This window comes from Leptinotarsa decemlineata, unplaced genomic scaffold, assembly GCF_025532065.1.
Source record: "Leptinotarsa decemlineata unplaced genomic scaffold, Ldec_3_MD MMD2_P_RNA_scaffold_2, whole genome shotgun sequence".
NCBI classification, from domain to species: Eukaryota; Metazoa; Arthropoda; class Insecta; order Coleoptera; family Chrysomelidae; genus Leptinotarsa; species Leptinotarsa decemlineata.
In genome coordinates, this window is record NW_027412529.1 from 19,638,696 (window position 1) to 19,661,372 (window position 22,677).

The 22,677-nt window shown below is 35.2% G+C and overlaps 2 protein-coding genes and 1 long non-coding RNA gene across 8 annotated transcripts in view; 2 read left to right on the forward strand and 1 right to left on the reverse strand.

The window, feature by feature from the left end:
* LOC111509614 (galactosylgalactosylxylosylprotein 3-beta-glucuronosyltransferase P) overlaps window positions 1-22,677 on the forward strand; it is a 126,079-nt gene that overhangs the window by 78,110 nt on the left and 25,292 nt on the right. For all 6 annotated transcript variants that reach the window (XM_074185081.1, XM_074185087.1, XM_023165387.2 and 3 more), the window contains exon 3: window positions 4,711-4,933. In XM_074185081.1, the coding sequence (XP_074041182.1) occupies window positions 4,711-4,933 (223 nt within the window). The remainder of the gene's footprint in view (window positions 1-4,710; window positions 4,934-22,677) is intronic.
* On the reverse strand, window positions 1,429-2,696 carry LOC141486679 (uncharacterized). The gene is made up of 2 exons (XR_012467980.1): window positions 2,334-2,696; window positions 1,429-2,217 (listed from the first exon to the last, which is right to left on the reverse strand). It is a non-coding gene; the product is annotated as an uncharacterized lncRNA (long non-coding RNA).
* On the forward strand, window positions 16,128-17,316 carry LOC141486676 (uncharacterized). Its single transcript, XM_074185102.1, has 2 exons — window positions 16,128-16,380; window positions 16,435-17,316. Exon 2 carries the CDS (start codon window positions 16,436-16,438, stop codon window positions 17,240-17,242), a length of 807 nt encoding a protein of 268 aa, XP_074041203.1. The 5' UTR covers window positions 16,128-16,380; window position 16,435; the 3' UTR covers window positions 17,243-17,316.

Sequence of the window (22,677 nt, forward strand, 5' to 3'; positions counted from 1 at the left end):
CTTGAGTGTCGAAATATACCTCGTCAATAATTTTTTTATATTCATTTTGATATTTGAAGATATTATCATTACGTCACTATATTTAATTGAAATTCTGTAAGTACATTATTTTATGAATCATCATACTGATTACTAAGATATATTTGATTCTGATGAATACTTATTTCAACGTTGGTAATTTCAATTCAAAAACCTCCGTCATACAACTGTTATAGCCTGTTGGGCTTCGTCAATGGCGGGCAGACGGTTTCCTACCAAATAATTCATTGATTGCACATATTACCAACCACTTCGTGAATTATTGAGTTTTGAAAATAGTTGATAATGAAGTGTTATGTTTGAAGGTGGTTTGACAATGTTTCATGGTGAATTTCATCACTTTGGACCATTGTCTGATATGATATAATATGATTTGAAATCCCTGAAAGAACAAATGAAATTGAAAATGGAAAGAATAGCTGAAAAAACAATAATATCAAACAAAGTATTCTGGAATGTCATAACAATATTCAATATTCAACCATTCCGTTGAATATCCTTTTTGATGATGCCTATTTTTTTCTCGAAACCTTCCTTCGTATTACAAAGTTCGAAAGCAAGATCTACTAGACTACAGGCCAATATATTTAATGTGTGTACCTTCCAAGATATTTGAACAAATTATTTTTGCTCATTTATATGAATATGTTGAAAAATATATTATACCCCAACAACATGGTTTTCTAGCAAATAAATCTATCAGTACAAATCTGTTCATTTTCACAAATTATGCATATGAAACTTTGGAAGCCAAATCGCAACTTGATGTAATATATATATATATATATATATATATATATATATATATATATATATATATATATATAGATTTTCGAAAGGCGTTTGACACAGTTGATCATGATGTACTCTTGTGTAAATTGAGTAACTTTGGGCTGTCATATAATCTTTCTAAACTGATAAGAAGTTATTTGCAACATAGATATCAAATGATAAAATATAATATCGGGTAGATTTGAGGCCAACTCCGGAGTTCCCCAGGGCTCTAATTTGGGGCCCCTTCTGTTCGTCTCTTCATTAATGACCTACCATCAGTATTAAATTATACTGAAGGTGCTTTGTTCGATGATGATTTTGAATTTTATAAGAGAATACAAACTGTTGTAACTAGTCTCAAGCCTCAGTTGAAAAGGGGAAGAAAAAAATGTTACAAGGTTTGTCTCGGGGACCGACGCTCAAAATCCCTGCATGCTCGCGGCTACGCTCGAAGTGGAGATGGTCGTGGGTATACTACAGGTGAGCGTTTAGGTGATTTAGAGAACAAGTTACTTTACCTGTACAAAAATGTGGGCGCCACCTAATTTCCTTCCACAGCAGGTTCTATCTTAGCTTATTTCTAAAGAACTAAGAAATCAGAAAAGGAAAAGCCAATTCCCAAAAATATAACCCTGTATATTTGAATAAAATTTTAAGGGACAACCAGTACAGTTAAGGACAAACAAATTTCGATTGTTCATGTTGTGCCACATCGCAACGTTTACAGAAATGAGTCACATTTATCTTCAGTTGAATTACAACGAATAAGATAGTCTATATAGGTATATAGGTAGGGCAACTAAAAATAAATTTGAAGATATATATATATGTATATATATATATATATATATATATATATATATATATATATATATATATATATATATATATATCTAATAAATAGACCAAAATAGGAATATCTCTTTCTTGTGTTCAAACACTTATCTGAATCCAGATGGACTGGTGGTCCTAACGGGGGGTCTGAAACAGGAATAGCTGGATCTTGAAACCTCCAACAAATCATCCAGGGGTAGGGTCTTGGATTGGCAGTCTCCCAAATGAAGCTTGGACCGAAAACAGCACGCACGACTTTCAGAAAAGTCTCCCTGCCCTCCAACTAGACCTCGGCACTTGGACTCAGTCTCTCAAAAAGGGATATGGTCCTTCAAAAGAGCTTCCGAAGCAAATCCGGCCTCCAAACGATGTATATCGGATCTGAACTTTTGCACAAAGGTTCCTCTCTAATAAACCAGGAGTGGTAGAACGATGAAGAAGGTATGTCAGAAGCTGTTCCCCTGATCGGGTGCTGAGTTAGCAATTTGCCCAAAATTTCAAAACAATCAAACGACGTCTTCACAATCCACAACGCCTCACTCAGACTATAACGCAGCAATAAATTCAGATCTGTTTAAAAAAAACTGTTTAAAATCTGTTTTTTCGTTAATCAGCTGTCGCATCCCTAAGAACGACAACCCTCAGAAGTCGAAACTTGTGTGAGCTAAGAATTAACGAGGTCTTACCTTTTAACGTGTGATTCCTAAGATAATCCTCAACATAGGATGGTTTTAGAAACTTGCAGATATCTTTGGGTATGAAATATTGCGTAACGACTTCAGTCGTTCACTCTGACGATACTTCTGCAACCTTCTCTCACCAACTCTCCCGAAAGACTGTCCTCGAACCGGAAACCTCCCACTTTCCAAGTCCATTTCGTGACATTTCAAGTAGTGTTACCAACGGAACTCTTTCGTACTACTCATAGAGGTGCGTTTTCTTTACGAATACCAAAATTCACTTGAACCCAAATAACAGAAATTTCGACAAACATCAGTTTGTATCGCTGTGGGCAAACCACCTTTGAACGGAACGCACTTCCCAATATCGTCTCGTCGTAGTTTGTCATCGTGATTTAAACACCAATCGCACTAAATGCTAATCAGGTGGATGGTGGGAAATGTATTGGGGCGAGCAGGACAGGACTTGACAGTAACCGCAATTTGTTTACGAACCTTTTTGACACGTCACACTGTTATAGACTGTGTATTATTTCAGAAAGATTTAAATAGCATTTTTGAATGGAGCATAAAAAATAAACTGTATTTTAATGTGAGAAAATGTAGTATTTTGTCTATTACGCGATTGAAAGAACCTGTTATGTTCGAGTACAGAATGAATGAAAAGGCCCTAAATCGGTGTTCTGAGGTAGAGGATTTGGGAATGACCTATGACCATCTACTGTCCTTTTCTACACATATTAAAAATATAGCTAAGTCTGCGAACCGATTGCCAGGTTATTTAATTGGACAGTCATTTAATTTTACCAATGTACATTCCCTTAAAATTCTGTATTATAGTTTATAGTAAGGCCCAAAATAGATTTTGGTGCAATAATTTGCCATGGAGAATACCAGATTACATTATTATTGCTAGAAAAAATTCGAAACCAAATTTTAAGATACCTATATTATAAAAAGCATCATGTATATCCCGATTATAATGTAGTTAGAATTATCCAACTTAGATATTAATTCAAAATTATATCTTTGGAAGATCGAAGGTTGCTTAACATTCTGATGTTTTTGTTTGAAACTATTAATAATAAAACTAATTCACCAACGTTACTTCCTTTACTGCGATTTAATGTGCCTCCAAGGAGAATGCACTCTTCTGTTACATTTAATATCACTGTTTTACATATAATTACTAGAACTCCTCTTGCAACCATGTGTCGACTAGCAAATTATTATACCACCTCATTGATCTGGATTGGTCAATAACTCAAAATATGTTTAGAACAATTATAATCAAACAAACTATTAATTTATCATCATAATGCTAACTGATTATAATACCTATTCAAATAAATTTTCTTATTTGTTAAATTGAAACTAATATTGTAAAAATCATAGTGTTAAGTTCACTTTTACTTTTATTTTCATTTTCATTTTCATTTTAACGTTATTTTTCATGTTTATGGCTTGTAAATTAATATAAATTCTTTGTAATATTATATATTTGTACATTTATCCATGTAATTAGACCAGTAGGTCTGTTTGGATGCAAATGAATAAATAAATAATAAAATTTCTTTTTCGGTAGATTGATGGCGGTTGAATTCGTGATTCAGATATTGTCTCGTGTGAGTGGGCTTTTGGTATACAGATGTTTCGGTGTATCAGTGTCGGTACTCTTCACTGATACATCTAAGAATGGTCATTCGTTGTGGACTTCCTTCTCCATTGTGAAGGTGATGGAAAGTCTTATGCTGTTGATGTGCTTCCATTGTGATGTGCTAGTTGTGTATGTCCGTGATGATACTATAGCATGAAGGTGTTATCAACGTTTCTCAACCAAACTCGGGGTTTGTGGACGTCTTCATTGACTAAGACTGAAGTTTTAAACCACTCCATATATATGTTGTATATAACTGGTGAAAGTGGCGATCCCATTAGCAGTACCTCATCTTGCGTGGGGAATTCGTGCTTTTGTTGGAAATAGTAGTTCCGTACACAGAATCATAGTAATTTCATGATTACTTCTATAGATAAGTTAGTTCTATCTTCCAGGTCCGAACTAATGAAATTCATGAAGTTTTATATAAATTGATGGATGTAGCCGTTACTGCGTGGTAGGAGATCATTATGAAAAATGCGGATTGAAACTACCTATATTTTTATACCACTTTCTATGAATATGTCCCTGTCGGACGATATTGCTGTAACGTTAGTTACAGCAATATACAACGTGGTATAAAAACTAAGGAAGTTTCATTGTTCATGAAGTGTTATACCTATTGCTCATTGTTTCAATTTAATTCATAACTATGATTCAAAAACACGAAGTCACGAATACTGATAAATAAGTGAATAAACATTTTTACACATTTTTTTATTTCAGTGCTGTTATCTAACTTTCGCTGATGGATCTGATTTACCACCTCTGTATATCATAACACCAACATATCGAAGACCGGAACAACTTCCGGAGTTGACTCGATTATCTCATACTCTAATGTTAGTGCCGAATTTAACCTGGTTAGTGATAGAAGATGCCTATGAAACCAACGAACTTATTGAAAATATATTGAAAAAATCTGGCCTGACGTATCATTATATGGTTGGTGAGTATGAACATATATAAAGGATCCAAATACCAGCGGGGAATAAAAGTTACTCCTGTTTAATCTAATCCCTGAATGAATTTCGTTTTTGCTTTCACCATGATTATGACCCTATAAAAAACTTCAATTATGCCTGTATCTAGTTTGCGTGGAGTCGAATTCAAAAAAATGTTTATTCCATCAAGTAGGGCGTCAAGAAATTTTTTTGTGGCAAACACAAATCTACGGAATCATACTCATACGTATCATCGCATCGGAGGGCGAATTTATGTTTAGTATCAGTATTGCATCCGTGCGGGCCGGGATGGGTCGCTAGTAAAAATATAAATAGTGAAGATCTCTAATGCGAGATATGATTCTGAGAGGAAATTTGATTTTCAACTTTCAACATATATATTCACATTTCATGCAAAAATAAACACGCACAGTTCAAAATAAGCCTCATGAAATTAAAACAATGACATATGCGGATTTCTTGTGCTGAGGTTCCTAATCAATTGGAATCAGATTATTTTCGATTTTACTTTCGGTGGTCCGATTCTGCTACAAGTAGTATCATGAAATCGCCTGAAGACTAACTAAATATTTGAATGTTCTCTGAGGCCCACATAGCTGAATCATAAGAATACCAGTGAGGATGACAGAATTCCATGTAAGTGCAATTTTTTACCATTCATTTAATGTAGAATTCCTATGAATGTTACCTGATTTTATTCCATAACGAACGTTTGGAATACAAACTGAGTAGTACAAACTGTATAATTCAGTGTTCATATAAAAGTATTTGTTTCGAAATCATTTTTCATATAGAGTTACTTATTTTAAAATTGATTACCTCCTTCCTTTCTTTGGAAGATTCCCACATGTTTTGTATCAAAATGGAGTAATAGAAAGCCAAAAACTTTCTTTCCAAAAAAAATACCAAAGAATTATAAGTTCAATATGGGGAAATAGACACAATAAACATATTCACAAACAGTAGATTTAAGATAAAAGTGATTGAAGCTGAAATATAGGAGAAAAAACTTTTAAATTACAATTATATAGGTTGAGATCAGATAAGGAACTTATAGAAAAAGTTATCGAACCATATACTCGTAGTCATATATAAAATCAAAAGATAAGTATTTTTTGATCATTCTCATATTGATTCCAATTTAAGAGCCACCGATCACCGATAGACAGCTGTTTCAGCCTATTGGGCATCGTCAGTACCGGACAGGCGGTCCTCGATTGAAGACAAAATGTGAAAAACCAAGAAAAGTACTTGATAAAAATAACCGCGTAAACGCAAGTGAAACATAAGTGGAACCATCTATTGGTGTGACACCCAAGTCAACTTGCCAAGTTTTTATGTCAGTGTTGGTGGTTTGACCAATCAACCGACAATTGCGGTAGCAGAAATTTGGAAAACTAACCTGAAATGCCATCGAAAAACGAATCCACATGTTTCTAGAAATGATATGAAATCGAGAAAGGTTAATGCAGTCAAGCTGCAGGAAAATGATTCCATGAAAATCAAAAGATAAGTACTTTTTTGATCATTCCCATATTGATTCCAATTTAAGAGCCACCGATAGAGAGCTGTTTCAGCCTATTGGGCTGTCATCAACTGTCATTATTTCATGTTTCTCTATCTGTTTTTGAACCTTTTTATATTTTATTCTCACATATAACAAAGAGTTTTCTTTATAACAGCCCAGCTATTGACTGCAACCTCACGAATTGAATATATATATATAAAGCGCTCGCATATAATTAAATAGGAGTTACGGAAAATGAAGGAAAATTAGTTGCATAATTCAATATATATATATATATATATATATATATATATATATATATATATATATATATATATATATATATATAGTGTGTCTCACTTCTCATGGAAACACCACCGTATCTTCCGTAATATTCGAGGTAGAACGATGTGGTGCTCAAAATGCACCTACCACCTGAATGGGATTGGCCAAAGTGATATACACTGTCCGCCACTCGCGATGAAACACCCTATTTTTAAGGTAAAACATATTAGGGGGCAAAATTAGCTCAAAATTCCTTCAGATTCGTGATCAGGACTACCAACTTACCAAGATTACACTTCTTATGGAAACACCCCCGTATCTTCCATAATATTCGAGGTGGCCTATCCTTATAAACTTTATTTTTCAAGTTTCCTCATAAATGAAAATCCAGTGGAGTTAAATATGGGGAACGTGGTGGCCATACTACGAGAGGGGTATTGGGTCCTAATTTCACTTCATTTTCCGTATTTTGATATCAATATAAGTCACAAAAAGGATTTGAAGCTTTATAACTCCTATTTAATTATATGCGAGCGCTTTCGAGAGATGGTTGTGCTGTCATCATCTAGGCTGTACTTAAACTGAACATGTCAACCTGTTGTTTATCCTTTTATGCGGTCTGAATGCCTCAGTGCAGGTACTCCAGGTACTTTAGGTAAATTTGCCTGTATTTGGGTTTGTATGGAAACACACGTCATACAAAACAAACATAATTTCCCCACACCAGCAGAGTTGGGGTCGGATACAGGAAAAAAGGATCCGGATACGGATACTTTCAATGTATCCGGATACTTTTTAAAATTTTACGGATACTTTCACCTAAAATGTACTCGGATACAAGTATTCGGATACTTTTTTCGGATACTTTTACGGATACTTTTAGATTTAGTTAAAATAGTGTTTTGATGTATACAAGTAAAAATACTAGGGATGAATATCAAAAACAAAAAGTGATAAAAAAGATAGGAAAAAATAACTCAAAAAACTTTATATTTATTTTGTAAACAAAGAACATGTAAATGACATTTATATCTATAATAGTACCTTTGAGTTTGAATTTGCCTTCGTCAGTACCAATACCTCAAAGTGTTCATCACTTAAATTTTTTCTCTTTGGCGTATCAATAATAGTTGCAAAGAGAAAAGTCTTTCTACTGGTGCTGACGAAGGTAAGCATGTATTATACTTGTGAATTCGTTCTTTTGTCTTCCAGATATCTTAATAATTTCAGCTGAATTTTTGTAGTTTTATTGTTACTTTCACTGGTACCCTCAGTACCCTGTTCGTTCATAGTACTACTACTGCCTACAGTGCCTACTGCTTGGTTATCTTGGGAATCCGTGAAATCGAAAAAGTCGTCCACATTTTGATTCCCGCTTTCATCTGATTCGTTGTAAGAATAATATTCCATCTGTTTTTTTGCAACATTTATTATATATTTTTCAATATCTTCCAAAGATTTTTTTGGATGTTTCACAATGTTATACCACTTTAGTTTAAATTTGGGAAGCAGAACTGCTGCTATAATTGGATCTTCCCATTCCAAATTTAAAATTTCATCAAAACGAGTATTTGAACTTTTTATGCACATTTTTGCTAAATGTTCTCCTCCATATTTCAATTTATTTTGGGTTTGGGCAATGAGTTTTTCATACGTTAATTGAAGAAATTAGACTGGGCAACAAGTATCCAAAAGATACATTGTCTTTACCTTGTAACAAATCTAACGTTAGTAGTTGTTTACAGCTGATTCTCGGCCTCCCCCCACCACTATGACGTATTAATTGCTTTTTTTTATTGGTTGTTGTTTGGTGAAGTTTTTTTGTTGTGCAGTGAAGTCAAGGCGTTGTGACCCCTTGAAGTGTCTGGTGCATGGATCGTTCAGATTTTTTTTTCATATGAGATTTTGTGTGTTTATGTGTGTGTGTAGGAGAATGCACGGTACAGGGTTTCATCATGTGCTTGTTTGTCTATGTACAAACATACGTCTGCATACTTCGAAGATCCTCCAAGTAATAAATGCTCCATCGGTGTTAGGGCACCAAGTTAGTAGTGGAGTGACGTCACAGCAATAACCGTTCAACGGCTAGAGAGCGACATGTTCACTCCACGACGTGTGGCAGAGTAATGCGTATTCATCGGTCTGCCCTCACCTCTCCCGAAGCGATGAAGGTTCGCTCTAGCCCCGCTATCGATGGTGACACAACGGCAGCCGAGGACCGTTTGCCTAGCGTCTACCCTCTCCGAGACCGCAACGACCACTGCTTGCTCGTATATCGACATCTGTTATCGCATTCAGTTGGGAGGTAATCTTGGCGCATGTAGTTGAGAAGTGGGGTTGGCTATGACGTCTTGACGGGTCCTATCAGAGTGTATTTAAGAAGCGTACGAGTGTTGGCTATGTCAGTTTACATCAAGTGAGTTAGTGAGAACTATTATATAAAATGTATTCCTGTGACTGTGGTAAATCTTTCACTCGTAGTGATAATCTTCGTCGGCATCAGCTCCAGAGTTGCCAAGGAGGGCCTGCAGTGAAACGGGTGAGAGTGGATAATGCAACACCTATGTATACGTGCAATTGTTGTAATGTGACAATTCCTATGACCCAAGTGAATTCTCACCGAAGAACCATGAGTCATAAAAATAATGCATGTGTTCAATTGTCTGACGGTGTTCAAATTATAACGAATGCATTCAATTGCCGCATTGCTACATACAGGGTGGAGAGTTCGATTGTAACCAGTGACTACATGTCATTTTTCAATGAGATTAGGCAGAAGGTCATTGAATTACTGGAATCAGCCATCAGGATCCATAAAAGCATCAAGGTGAATATGGAAGTTTTTGGGAATTATATTCTTCAGACTGATGATTCGAGGGACACGAAGTCATTTAATTCCCAAAATAAAATAGTGGACCAATCTTCAGATTTGAATGCTGTTTTTGATGGATTCCGTGATGTAATTGTGGCTCAAACGACTGAGTTCCAGGATCGTGACTCAGGTATTTATTTTTTAAAAATTTCAATAAGATTGAATAGTAATTTTTTTTTTAATAATTCAGGTTGGACTTGTGAAAAAATATTGTTTCTCGAGGTCAACATTAATAAATACAGTCCACTGGAAGGACGTTCATATGTGAAGCTGCCTCAATGTATTCAATGGAAGAAAGCTGTTGTGAATGTTCGTAATGAAGATCAATATTGTTTTGCTTGGGCTATAACATCAGCATTATATCCTGCAGATAGTCGAGTGTCCGAACTTACGTCATATCCACATTTTTCCACTGTTTTAGATGTCACAGGTATGGATTTTCCGGTTAAAGTTAATAATAAGAGTATCGAAATATTCGAAGATAGGAATGATATTTCAATTAATGTTTACGGTTTAGAGAGTACATTTGAGAAGGGTAAAATGAAGTATGAAGTGATTGGTCCATTGCGATACTCACAGAGAAGACTCCGGAGACATGTCAATTTGTTGTTTATAACTGATGACTCCGGTAATGGTCACTATTGTTGGATCAAAGATCTTTCAAGATTAGTTTCTAATCAACTATCAGCTCATAGACAGAAAAAATATTTTTGTGACGGATGTTTGATATATTTTTCTGATGAGAGATTGCTTTTACGTCATAATATGTATGATTGTAATCACATTAGTACCACAACACCAACTACTAATTTAAAGATCAATAAATATGGTAGAATGGTTGCGGAAAATAAACTAATGTTTGAAAACTTTGAGAGGCAAATGAGGGTGCCATTTGTAGTGTATGCTGATTTTGAATCAGTGCTTAAACCGATTCATGTGAATGAGCCAAATCCTGAAAGTTCATACACGATTAAAACATTCAAACATGCCCCATATTCATTTGCTTATTTGATAAAGTGTTCATATAATGATGATTTGTCAAAATTTGTTACATATAGGGGTGTAGATGCAGCTCAGAAATTTGTGAGTAGCATTGAAGATGATTTGAAAGAGATACATGAAAATCATCTCAGAAACCCTAAACCGATGGATACACAAACTGACGAAGAAGAAGAACAGTTTGCTGCAGCCAGAACTTGTGGTATATGTAATAAAGCATTTACTGATGGTGAAGTCAAAGTAAGAGATCATTGTCATGTCACAGGAAAGAAAAGATCACATGCCGCTCACTCGAAATGTAATTTAAATTTCAAAATACCAAACTTCATACCTATCATTTTTCATAATTTAAGTGGTTATGATTGTCATTTATTCATAAAAGAATTGTATAGGAATAAAGAGAAAGTTGATGTTATCCCGCAAACTAAAGAGAAATATATATCTTTCACGAAGCATCTCTTCACACACAGCTATACCGATAAAGATGGTGTGGTTAGGAAGAATTATCTCAAAATGAGATTTATCGATAGTTATAAATTTATGACTAATTCGTTGGAGAAGTTGGGTGCAAACTTGACCTCCGATCAATGTTTGGAGATGCACAAACATTTCCCACAAATTGAGAAATTCAATTTGATGAGACAGAAAGGTGTATTTCCATATAGTTTTGTTGATGACATTGACAAATTGAATTATCCATTACTTCCGACAAAAAATCAGTTTTATGACACACTCAATTGTGAACATATATCGGAAACTGATTATGATAGGGCTAGAAATGTTTGGAATTTATTCGAGTGTCAGAATTTGGGGGAATACTCTGATTTGTATTTGAAGTCGGATGTATTGCTACTATGTGATATTTTTGAAAACTTCCGCACCACAAGTTTAGAGATATATAACTTAGATCCGGCACAATATTATACTGCACCTGGATTATCATGGGATGCCATGTTGAAGTTCACTAATGTTGAATTGGAATTACTAACTGACATTGATATGATTCACTTTTTTCAAAAAGGTATACGAGGTGGAATTAGTCAATGTAGCGAGAGGAAACATATAGCAAATAATAGATTTTTACCCAATTATAATCCCAATGAACCTTCCACATTCATTACATATTTAGATGCAACAAATCTATACGGTCACAGTATGTCACAACCTCTACCAACAAGTGAATTTACATGGTTGACACCAAATGAAATTCTTAATCTTGATGTGATGGATGTGAGTACTGATAGTCCGTATGGGTATGTATTTGAAGTGGACATTCATTATCCACAAGAGTTGCATGATAAACATTCTGACCTTCCATTTTTAGTCGAAAAAATAATACCACCTCGTACACAATCGAAAATTCCCAAATTAATTCCAAATTTGAATGATAAAAGAAAATATATTGTTCATTATAGGAATCTACAGCAAGCTGTCAAAAATGGATTGATTGTAATGAATACACATAGAGTATTGAAATTCAAACAATCATGCTGGATGAAACCCTATATAGATCTTAATACTGAAATGCGTAATAGGTCTAACAACAAATCTGTTAAAGATTTCTATAAACTAATGAATAATGCGGTGTATGGAAAGACAATGGAGAATGTAGATAATCGAATTGATGTTAGACTCGTTACACATTGGGAAAATATAAAGAAAAATATAGGTGCCAGCACTCTCATAGCCAAACCAAATTTCAAAAATTGTTCAATTTTCACTGATAATTTCGTTGCCATTCAATTGGGTAGAGTGAAGGTTCATTACGATAAACCATTATATTTGGGATTTTCCATATTAGAATTATCTAAAACAGTCATGTATGACTTTTTCTATGGATGCATCAAACAACACTTTGATGAAAATGTCTCTTTACTTTACACAGATACCGACTCGCTCATTCTTAAAGTAAACACAGAAAATTTTTATGAATTCATAAAAACTAACATAAGTAGATTTGATACATCCAATTACAGTATAGTTAACCAATTCAATATTCCAGTAACAAGTTCAGTCTTGGGTAACTTCAAAGATGAATTTCCAAATGATCCAATCATGAGTTTTTATGGTACAGGTGCTAAAGCATATTATGTGAAATCTGTTGATGGTGAATTTAAGAAAGCCAAAGGGGTTAAACGATCGGTAATAAAGAATGAATTGACATGCGAAGATTATCAAAAAATCGTCGAACAAGGTGGTATGACATTCAGAAAGATGAATTCATTTAGAAGCGTGTTGCATGATATGTATACTGAATTGAAAAATAAAGTTGCATTATCATACCACGACGATAAACGATTTATCATTCCGAATACTACCCACACTCTTCCTTGGGGTCATAATGATATTGAATTTTATGAAAACGATCCAAATGAGAACATTCGTTGGATAAGTAATATTATTCAACAATCACAATCTCAGGAGACTCCATTGGATCAATTGATTAATTTATTATCTGCCGAGATCAATGATTGAAGTATCATTCAATATCTTCAAAACCGGAAAATTCAATATGACAGAAGTATTGTGATATTAATGTATTATGTATGTATGTATATGTATTACTGTAATGAATATAAAATGATTGAAATTTTATTTGTATTATTTCTATTTCCCTAATCGATTACTGCAATATATAGTATAATGTAAATGAAAGGAATATCAGTTTGAAAAGAATCATCGTGGGTGCACAATGTCTAAAACAATCGATAAATTTGGCAGAAAAAAAAAATGGGGTGGTAATGTCATCCGAGGTCCACCCGGCAATGGATTTAAATTAACAAAAGATGGTCATTATGACATGCAAAGAAAAATATTGAAAAATACAAGCGAACCAATTGACAAGAGTGATTGTGTAACTGTATCATACCTTGAGGGGGAAATTAACGGAACAAAGGAGGTTATACTTCTAGCCCTACAAGCTGCAATACAATCCACAATAGGCAATATTGCTCGCGATGCCCGTCAAGCATTTGACGATAAAATTGCAGAGGCTCGGATAACTTTCACTCGTAAATTTGACAAACTTACAAATGATGTAGACATAAAAATGTCTGACATAACAGCGTCTACAAATAAAAAATTTGATGCTATGTCAAACATAACAGCGACTACAATGAAAAAGTATGATGTACTGGAAGAGAGAGTTGAAGTTTTGGAGAAAAGCCATAAAGTCAGGCCATCAGGTGGAGTGGGATATCCAGGACTGAACATTGATCCAAATATTAGAATAATAGAACCAAAACCAAAAGCAACAGATGACGTATTAATTGAACCAACATGGTGAATAGTGAAGTGGAATAGCCTGCCTGGGCAGGGCCTGATTAAGTTAGGTTAGGAAAAAAAATGTGTATTTGAAAAATTAATAATGAAAGTTATCAACAAGTATTATTATATATATTTCAATGTCCCTGAAGTGGCATTAGTGATGTACTCGAATTCTGACTTGACATGTTCCCAACTGTTGAAATTTGAAAAAAAAAATTTAATTTGAAAAAAAAAAAGCAAATTTGAAAAAAAATTTTGAAATTTGAAAATAAATTTGAAAATTAAAAAATTATATTTTTTCACAAACCTATACCCTCGTGCCCCCCCCCCACCGCCTCCTTCTTATTATTTTTTCTAGTTTTTTTCTAGTTTTGTCATTGCCAAGTTTCGAACTTGGATAGTCTGTGCGGTAGGATGATACCTTAACATCTACGCTGCCACAGGCCCACTTATACTAACAGTTTCAATTCTATTTAAATCACAAGGAATAATGGTGAGAAATAAAGAAAAAAATTTTTGGTCACACGGGGATTTGAACTCATGTCATACGTCTGCATAGGCTAGGGTCTTAACCATTACGCCACAGGCTTACATATTGGTGTTAATAACATTTATTATTCTATATAAGATATGAAAGCTTCATTTATATAAAAATTATTGATTTTTTTTATGGGTAATCCGGGATTTGAACCACTAATATCAATATTTTACTTTTTTATGAATTAATAAAGGTTAAAAAAAAATAAAAAATTGATCGTCGAGATTCGGAATCTTTCTCAAGATTACAACCCGTTCTTTTCTCGAAAAATATCGATCCTGCGAAAAAACCGGGATTTGAACCACTAATATCAATATTTTACTTTTTTTTATGAATTATTAAAGGTTTATAATTAAAAAAAAAATTTTGATCGTCAAGATTCGGAATCTCTCAAGATTACAACCCGTTCTTTTCTCGAAAAATATCGATCCTGCGAAAAAACCGGGATTTGAACCACTAATATCAATATTTTACTTTTTTTTATGAATTATCAAAGGTTTATAATTAAAAAAAAATTTTGATCGTCAAGATTCGGAATTTTTCTCAAGATTACAACCCATTCTTTTCTCGAAAAATATCGATCCTGCGAAAAAATTAATGGAGACCAAGTTTGTTGCAAATTGAATTCTCTACAACTTTTGTCATTACTATTTTTCGTGTAAAATTGAAAATAAGTGTAATAAATTCAATATTACATAATGAGATTACAACCCGTTCTTTTCTTGAAAAATATCAATCCTGCGAAAAAATTAATAAAGACCAAATTTGTTGGAAATTGAATTCTCTACAACTTTTGTCATTACCATTTTTCGTGTAAAATTGAAAATAAGTGTAATAAATTTAATATTACATAATGAGAATACAACCCGTTCTTTTCTCGAAAAATATCAATCCTGCGAAAAAATTAATAGAGACCAAATTTGTTGGAAATTAAATTCTCTACAACTTTTGTCATTACTATTTTTCGTGTTAAATTGAAAATAAGTGTAATAAATTCAATATTACATAATGAGATTACAACCCGTTCTTTTCTTGAAAAATATCAATCCTGCGAAAAAAATAATAGAGACCAAATTTGTTGAAAATTGAATTCTCTACAACTTTTGTCATTACCATTTTTCGTGTAAAATTGAAAATAAGTGTAATAAATTTAATATTACATAATGAGATTACAACCCGTTCTTTTCTCGAAAAATATCAATCCTGCGAAAAAATTAATAGAGACCAAATTTGTTGGAAATTAAATTCTCTACAACTTTTGTCATTACTATTTTTCGTGTTAAATTGAAAATAAGTGTAATAAATTCAATATTACATAATGAGATTACAACCCGTTCTTTTCTCGAAAAATATCAATCCTGCGAAAAAAATAATAGAGACCAAATTTGTTGGAAATTAAATTCTCTACAACTTTTGTCATTACTATTTTTCGTGTAAAATTGAAAATAAGTGTAATAAATTCAATATTATAATAATGAGATTCCACCACTCATTTCTCAAAAAATATCGATTCTACATACACACTGAACATTAAATACCCCCATTATTGATTTTAATAATATAGATTTACAAAAAATAAAGATTTTTTTCTCCAGTCACAATTCAAGTAGATGATCAATGCCGGTTCTATGACTGAGGATGACCAATGCCGGTTCTATGACTAAAAATTTTTAATTTTATGTTTCATTAAAAAAAAAAATTAACAACACACTGTAGTCCCCGCCCACTCTCCTCCACTTTTAGCCCCGCCCCCTTCCCACCATTGCTCGCCTCACCCCACAATTGCGCATGCGCGCCCCCACCTCACTCCCACCACTCCCACTTCTGCCTACACCCTGAGGAGCACACTTCTCGGCATTCAGTACGACAAGTCTTCTCATCGAGTGCAGTCCAGCTACAGCAATCTACTACAACACCAGTCTAATACAGCAGTCTTCTACAGTCTACAACAAGCGAATTTTGAGTAAGTTATCAATGTTACTTTTTCATAACAACTAACTTTGTATTACATTTTCAGAATGGAAAACTACACGCAGGAAATCGACAACGCTGTGGCATCGATCATACCTGTGGATGTTGAGGTGGAGCGACCAGGCAGCCCTGATATGTTCGAGGGAGACGAGGTGGCGATGGTCCAAGAGGTGAAGGCTTCAACTTCGGGTGGTGTGCAGCGGCCACGCAGCCCTGTCTTATTCCAGGAAGACAGGGTTGTTAACAAAGCCAAGCGGCAATCTGCAGCTAAGGTTGGTCCTATTCAAAGGTATAGGAGTAAATGCAATAGGACTAACCCTTATGCAGGTAGTTGGTCGACCGCCAAAAGGAATCCTCCGAGACGTCCCACACCGCTCGCATTGACAGTGGAAAGACGGAGGGCATATAAGCCGGTGCCGAGGGTGCCATCTCCAGGTGAAATCCTCACCCAATTTGCATTATTAGCGATGTTGACACCCATGGAACTCACACCGGTGCCTGATCCTGCCATGGAGGTCGTGCCACCAGTGTCGAAGCCTGCCGGGGAGATCGCGCCACAAGTGCCACCAGTGCCGGAGCCTGTCGGAGAGGTTAACCCCCAGGAGATGGAAACTTTCCTACAGAGGTGTAGGGATGTTGCACTTGCTTCACGAAATAGTGAGGCCGCGTTGGCTAGCATTTCCCGGGAGGAGAATGAAATTGCTAGCCAACGGCGCGAGTTGTTAATGAGGATGGCCGAGCTAGATCGAAGGACTGCAGCTCTGAAGGAAAGGCGGAAGGCAGAGACCTCTTCGATAGAGCTCAATAATGAACTAAAAATATTTATAAAGAAATTTTTGAATAAAGGGAAATAGTTTTTAGGTCAACTAGGATAGTTTTAGGATAATTAGGTAGCATGGTAGTTTTAGGTTTGTAATTATAATTTTAGGAATAAAAAACAAAAAAAAACAAATGAAAAAAGAAGTGAAATAAAGGGTGTACATTATTTTGGTTTGGTACACATTGAACAATGCGATGGTTGGAGCATTTTTCTTCACTTCGTCTTTTCATTATTTTTCTTTTTTTCCATTTTCAATTCCAAGTTCTTTCATCCCCACTCCTCCCCACTCCCTTTCAAAAGTATAAAAGTAGGAATTATCTGTTGGAATATTCAGTTGATCAGCCACCTTCAACATGGAACCTGATTCAACTACTGAGCCGTACAGTGACCCAGCGCATCAACATCCTTACTGGGCTTCTATCCATGAAGGATTCGTGGACTCCACAACGGCACCTCATGACATTCCCTTCGAATTCATGAATAATGACTACAGGGTGCAGGTTCAGCATGTCACTGGGAGTGATGAAGCTGACTTATCGGACGGGGATTATCCGGATCCCTACCAATGGGATGACGAATGGGGTGACCCACCGCCTGTAGACATCACAGATGAGGATGACGACGACGACGACGATGACGCTGGCGACATCAGACTTCCACCATCCCCAATCCTTATCGAGGACAGTCCTCCGCCATCTCCTATCCTAATTGATGACGATGATGTCCTAAATTCCGACGACGATATGTAATCGTTTCCCTGTTTCTTCCACCCTTTCCTTTCCTTTCCTTTCCTTTCCTTCCACGGAGTACACACTTTTTTGGTTGGTGTACACGAGGCACTGCGAGGCTGGGGCAGTGTCTTCCTCCCTCTCTCTTATTAGTTTTTCATAATAATCACTTAGAATTTCTCATAATAATCGCTCAGAGTTTCATGAAGATCGTCATTTTTAATGTTTTCGAATCTCAAACACTGTTCTACATTTACACTTCACCCCCTCCGTTTTATTTCTTCCAATATAAATATAGTATCAATCCCAGTTCTACATCATTCTTCCACAATGTCGATTGCTGATTCCACCACCGAACCGATGAGTGTACCAGAGTCTTCTATGATGAGTACAGGACCCATCCAGGTACATGAAATAGATTCTACGTTTGATCATTTCAGTACAACCTTCGCAGAAATGCTGCAACGCATCTACGATCTTCCTGATGATTTCCCGGAACGTATGCAAGAGGAAGTAGATGAGTTAGACGATCTACAGGATAACGAGCTAGATGATCATGCGGACGACATAATTAGTATATCATCTGATTCAGATGAATCTGATGAATATGAGGACGACATCATCAGTATATCATCAGATACAGATGATTCAGATGATGACACCATCATGATTGTTTCTGATGATGAAGAGCGTTAGTCCATACCATTGTATGGATTAATAGGAAAAACAGCCCTTTTAAGGGCTACAATTAAAGACAATAAACAACTATTTTCAGAGCTATCATTATACTTTCAATCAGAAATAGGTTAACACTATAGTCAAAACTTATGTGAAAGTATCATCATCCAACTCTGTAGTACTCATCATTATATTCAATGATTGAGAAAATATCAACTTCGACTTTTCAGTCAAAGTAGTACTCATCATATACACAGATATTCGATGATAAACCAAATCCTAACTTCGACTTTTTAGTCAAAGTAGTCATTTATCACATAATCTGTGAATTCTACTACTACCGTTTGTGTGAATAATGTAGCCCTGAAAAGGGCTGTTGTTTTTTTTTTTTGACCAGTAGGTCCACGGTTATTGTGCCACAGGTTGGACATTATTACATATAATACATGTAGATACTCGGGTGAAGTTTGTTAGTGGCCTCTCGCAAGCTTCACACCAATTTTGTCCCATTTCCATAATTGAGACAGTGTTGTGGGTGTTGACATGGGCATACCACCCTCCATTATTGTTTCTATGCGAATAAAACCGAAAGCAGCACCAGCATAGTTTTTTGTTCTCTCCATCTATTGTGCTGATCAATACGTATGCATCCATTGCACAATACAAATCCAAGGGATCTTCCAATGTCTCACTGACATTGAGCGTTCGCATACCGATCCTCAAAGCACCATCGCCTTCAGTTGTGTCAGCTTCTATCCCTTCATCATCTCCTTCTTCATCCATGACCCTCTCAAACTCCATCACGTCATCATCTTCGTCGCTTTGGTTGGCCTCGTTTTCAACTTCGTCTATCTCATCTTCATCGACTCCAACATCTTCTGCTTCAACTATCACTTCCTCTAGCGGAACATTGACATCATCATCATCTGATTCGTCTATCCAATTGTTTTCATCAACAGCAGATATTCTATTTAATGCAGCATTTATTTTTGCAGAATTCATCTTGTTGTTGTTTGCTCACAGTTGTAGAGAGTGAATGAATGAACTTCAGGATCGCAAGTCGACTTATACGATTGAATAGGAAACGGAAGTGGTACGACTCCCACCTATCACTTGACTCGTTTTAAGTGGGAGAGAAGGATATGGCATCTCTAGTCGATGAAAGAGTGGGCTAGTTGACGAAAGAGCGCATGCGCTAGTTTATTTTCTTCTATAAAAGGTGAAGTATCAGTAACATCATCACCTTTCCTATCCACATTCTATTGCTATCACATATCATTCCTCCAAACCTAAATAATCATTATCATGAGCTCCATGCCACTATTGATTGCTGAAGATGGTTCACCACTTGTTGATATCGATCACACTAATTTTGAAAATATTCCAGTATTACATTTACAGTCTCAAGACTCGATAAGTGATTTTGATATTAGCGACTTCGTTAACTTCGCAGATGTGCCGGAACCAATTCAACAAATTATCGTTGAAACTCCAATCATTTCACAATCATCATCATCCAAACACCCTTCATCTACCCCCCCTCTTGGTGTTGATAAAAAATCCAGAACTATCAAAAGGAAGGTTAATAATGCATCTTCATCGATTGTCACTGAGTTGAAAGAAAAAAAACAATCGAAAAGTGGTTTGCAGGAGAAAAAGCCCACAACGAAAAGTGACAGATCGAAGAGGAAGACAAAATGTGAACCCAAAGAAATGAAGGGTGATTTGATGACTGAATCGCTATCTTCTTTCACTCCATTACTTCGGTTTGGAGATATGAAAAAGAAAGCGAAATGCCGTCTTGTAAAGGCGCAAAAGGCTATTGCTGAACATGAAAAGAGTGAGCAAGCTATTAGTGTCAATAAGGACACTCTTCAAGCATTAGATGCTAAGATTGCATTAGCGAAAATTGAATTGGCTAACATGAGCAAAGAAGCAGATGAACTACGTTCAAAAATCATGAAAGATGACAAATTCAATCAACGTTCGAGAATGCAAGCACAGGCAGAGCTTGAGGAGTCGACTCGACTTTATGAGACGGCATTATCAGTGAGAGATAATTGGCGAAAAGAGTTGGAGAAAGCATTTCAAAGTGACAGCGATTAGTTTTGGGAATGGTATTGTGTTCTCAATATTGTGAGTTGAAAAAATTTTTAAGCGGGAATGGAGTATACAATTAATTTGGTTTGGTATACACAGAACATTGCGAATGGTTGGGGCAATGTTTACCGCTGCAATATTTTTTCAATTCACTTACATATAATTGAAATGAAAACAATAATGAACTTTAACATTACTTTATTCATAAATACATTATTAGATACATTTAAAGCATATTTGATTCATCAATCCAAGAATTCTGTTCGCTAGGAAGTCCTAACCACTTTACATATACTTTATTTTTCCTTTTCTTCAGCACTTTCTCGATCAGATATACATCAGGATTTTCGGTTCGCAATAACTCTTCTTCGTAAAAACATCCTCTAATAGGTTGTTCATTCATATCTTCAAGATTATAGGTTGTGGGAAAAGTTTTATTGATTTTAACAATCTTGAAGAGTTCCGTGGTAAAGTTCGCAGTGTAAGACTTTTCAAAAATATTTTTGTATTTGCTTATTCGTACAATATCATTCAATCGGAATTTGGGTTTACTTTGTTTTTTTCCAACTCCATTGATACCTTTGAATATCAATCTTGTTGATGGATCAACATTAATGGGTGCCATACCTATTGTACGATGAACTTTATTGTTATATCTACTAGTTATAGTTGGAAGAATATCAAGCCATTTGTGGTGACCTCTCATCGAAAATTCCTTATAGAGCCACCCCTTTATTGTACGAATCACTCTTTCTGCTATAGCTGCCTTCTTTGTGCTAAATGTTGAATAATGATTGATATTATATTCTCGCATGAGAGATGAGAAGCTTTTATTGAAAAATTCTTTCCCTTGATCGCTTTGTATGTGTTTGGGGGAGTATTTGGCTTCTTTCAGTACATGTTTCATTGCATTAGTTACTGTACTACCTGTTTTATCTTTAACTGCTACAGTCCACAGATATTTGGAGTAACAATCTATCACTACAAGTATATATCGGTATCCTTCATTACTTTTTGCATAAGGTTGCAGTTCAGCTAAATCTATTTGCCATAGATCTGCAAAACCTTTGATGGTGGTTATTCTTCTACGAAAATTACGTCTTGCAGGTTTATGTAATTCATTAACAACTTGTCGTTTGACATCACTTATTTCATTAGTCATTCTATTTCAATATGATTAAAGAGAAAATGTGATAATGTTACTGCATTGAATGATGATGTGACAGTGATCATTACATGTGAATATGTTAATATATTATACCTTCTTCACGTAATTCTTCAATTATTGAAATTATTTCATTGTCATGTCCTGTATGACCAGCTGACTTTGAAGCTACCAATAATCGTAGGCGAGCAACTAACTCTTTCGGTGAATTCCAGTACACATAATTCACAGGTTTAGAATTATATATTTTCTCCATTTTCACTCGTTTGAGTGCTCCACCAATTTTACTTCTACTTCTTATTGGATATTGTCGTGAGTCTAATAGAGGTTTGATAACTTCACGAAATTTTTTAGAATTTGTATTTTTAAAACCATTCTTCTGATGATATTGTTTATATGGAGCATTCGTTATTTTCAATATTTTGGAATATACTTGACGAGTTTCTTTATTATCAACATCTCGTGGATTCTTCAAAAAGATCATATCATACAATTCTGGACTACCTGCGCATTCATATTTTTTCACTTTATTAGCATCCCAAAATGAAATGTTTCCATCTTTGAAATGCACCACTAGACTTCCCATTTTCAGCTTTTGTGTAATAGGATCCATACGTACACCAAATGTTCCATCATATGCTGGATTTCTAGATTTTACATTATTCAAATGTTTCATCAAAACATCTTCACCACTTTCATTCATAACAGGTGAGATGTCAGGATCCGAGGAATCGATGTGGGACGATGATGGTGTTTCGAATAGAGTTGTTCTCATATCGTCTTGAAGTGTGCTCGTGT

Excerpts from the sequence above, each read along its gene's own strand:
- LOC141486676 (XM_074185102.1), top strand. The coding sequence starts at position 16,436 with ATGGAAAACTACACGCAGGAAATCGACAACGCTGTGGCATCGATCATA.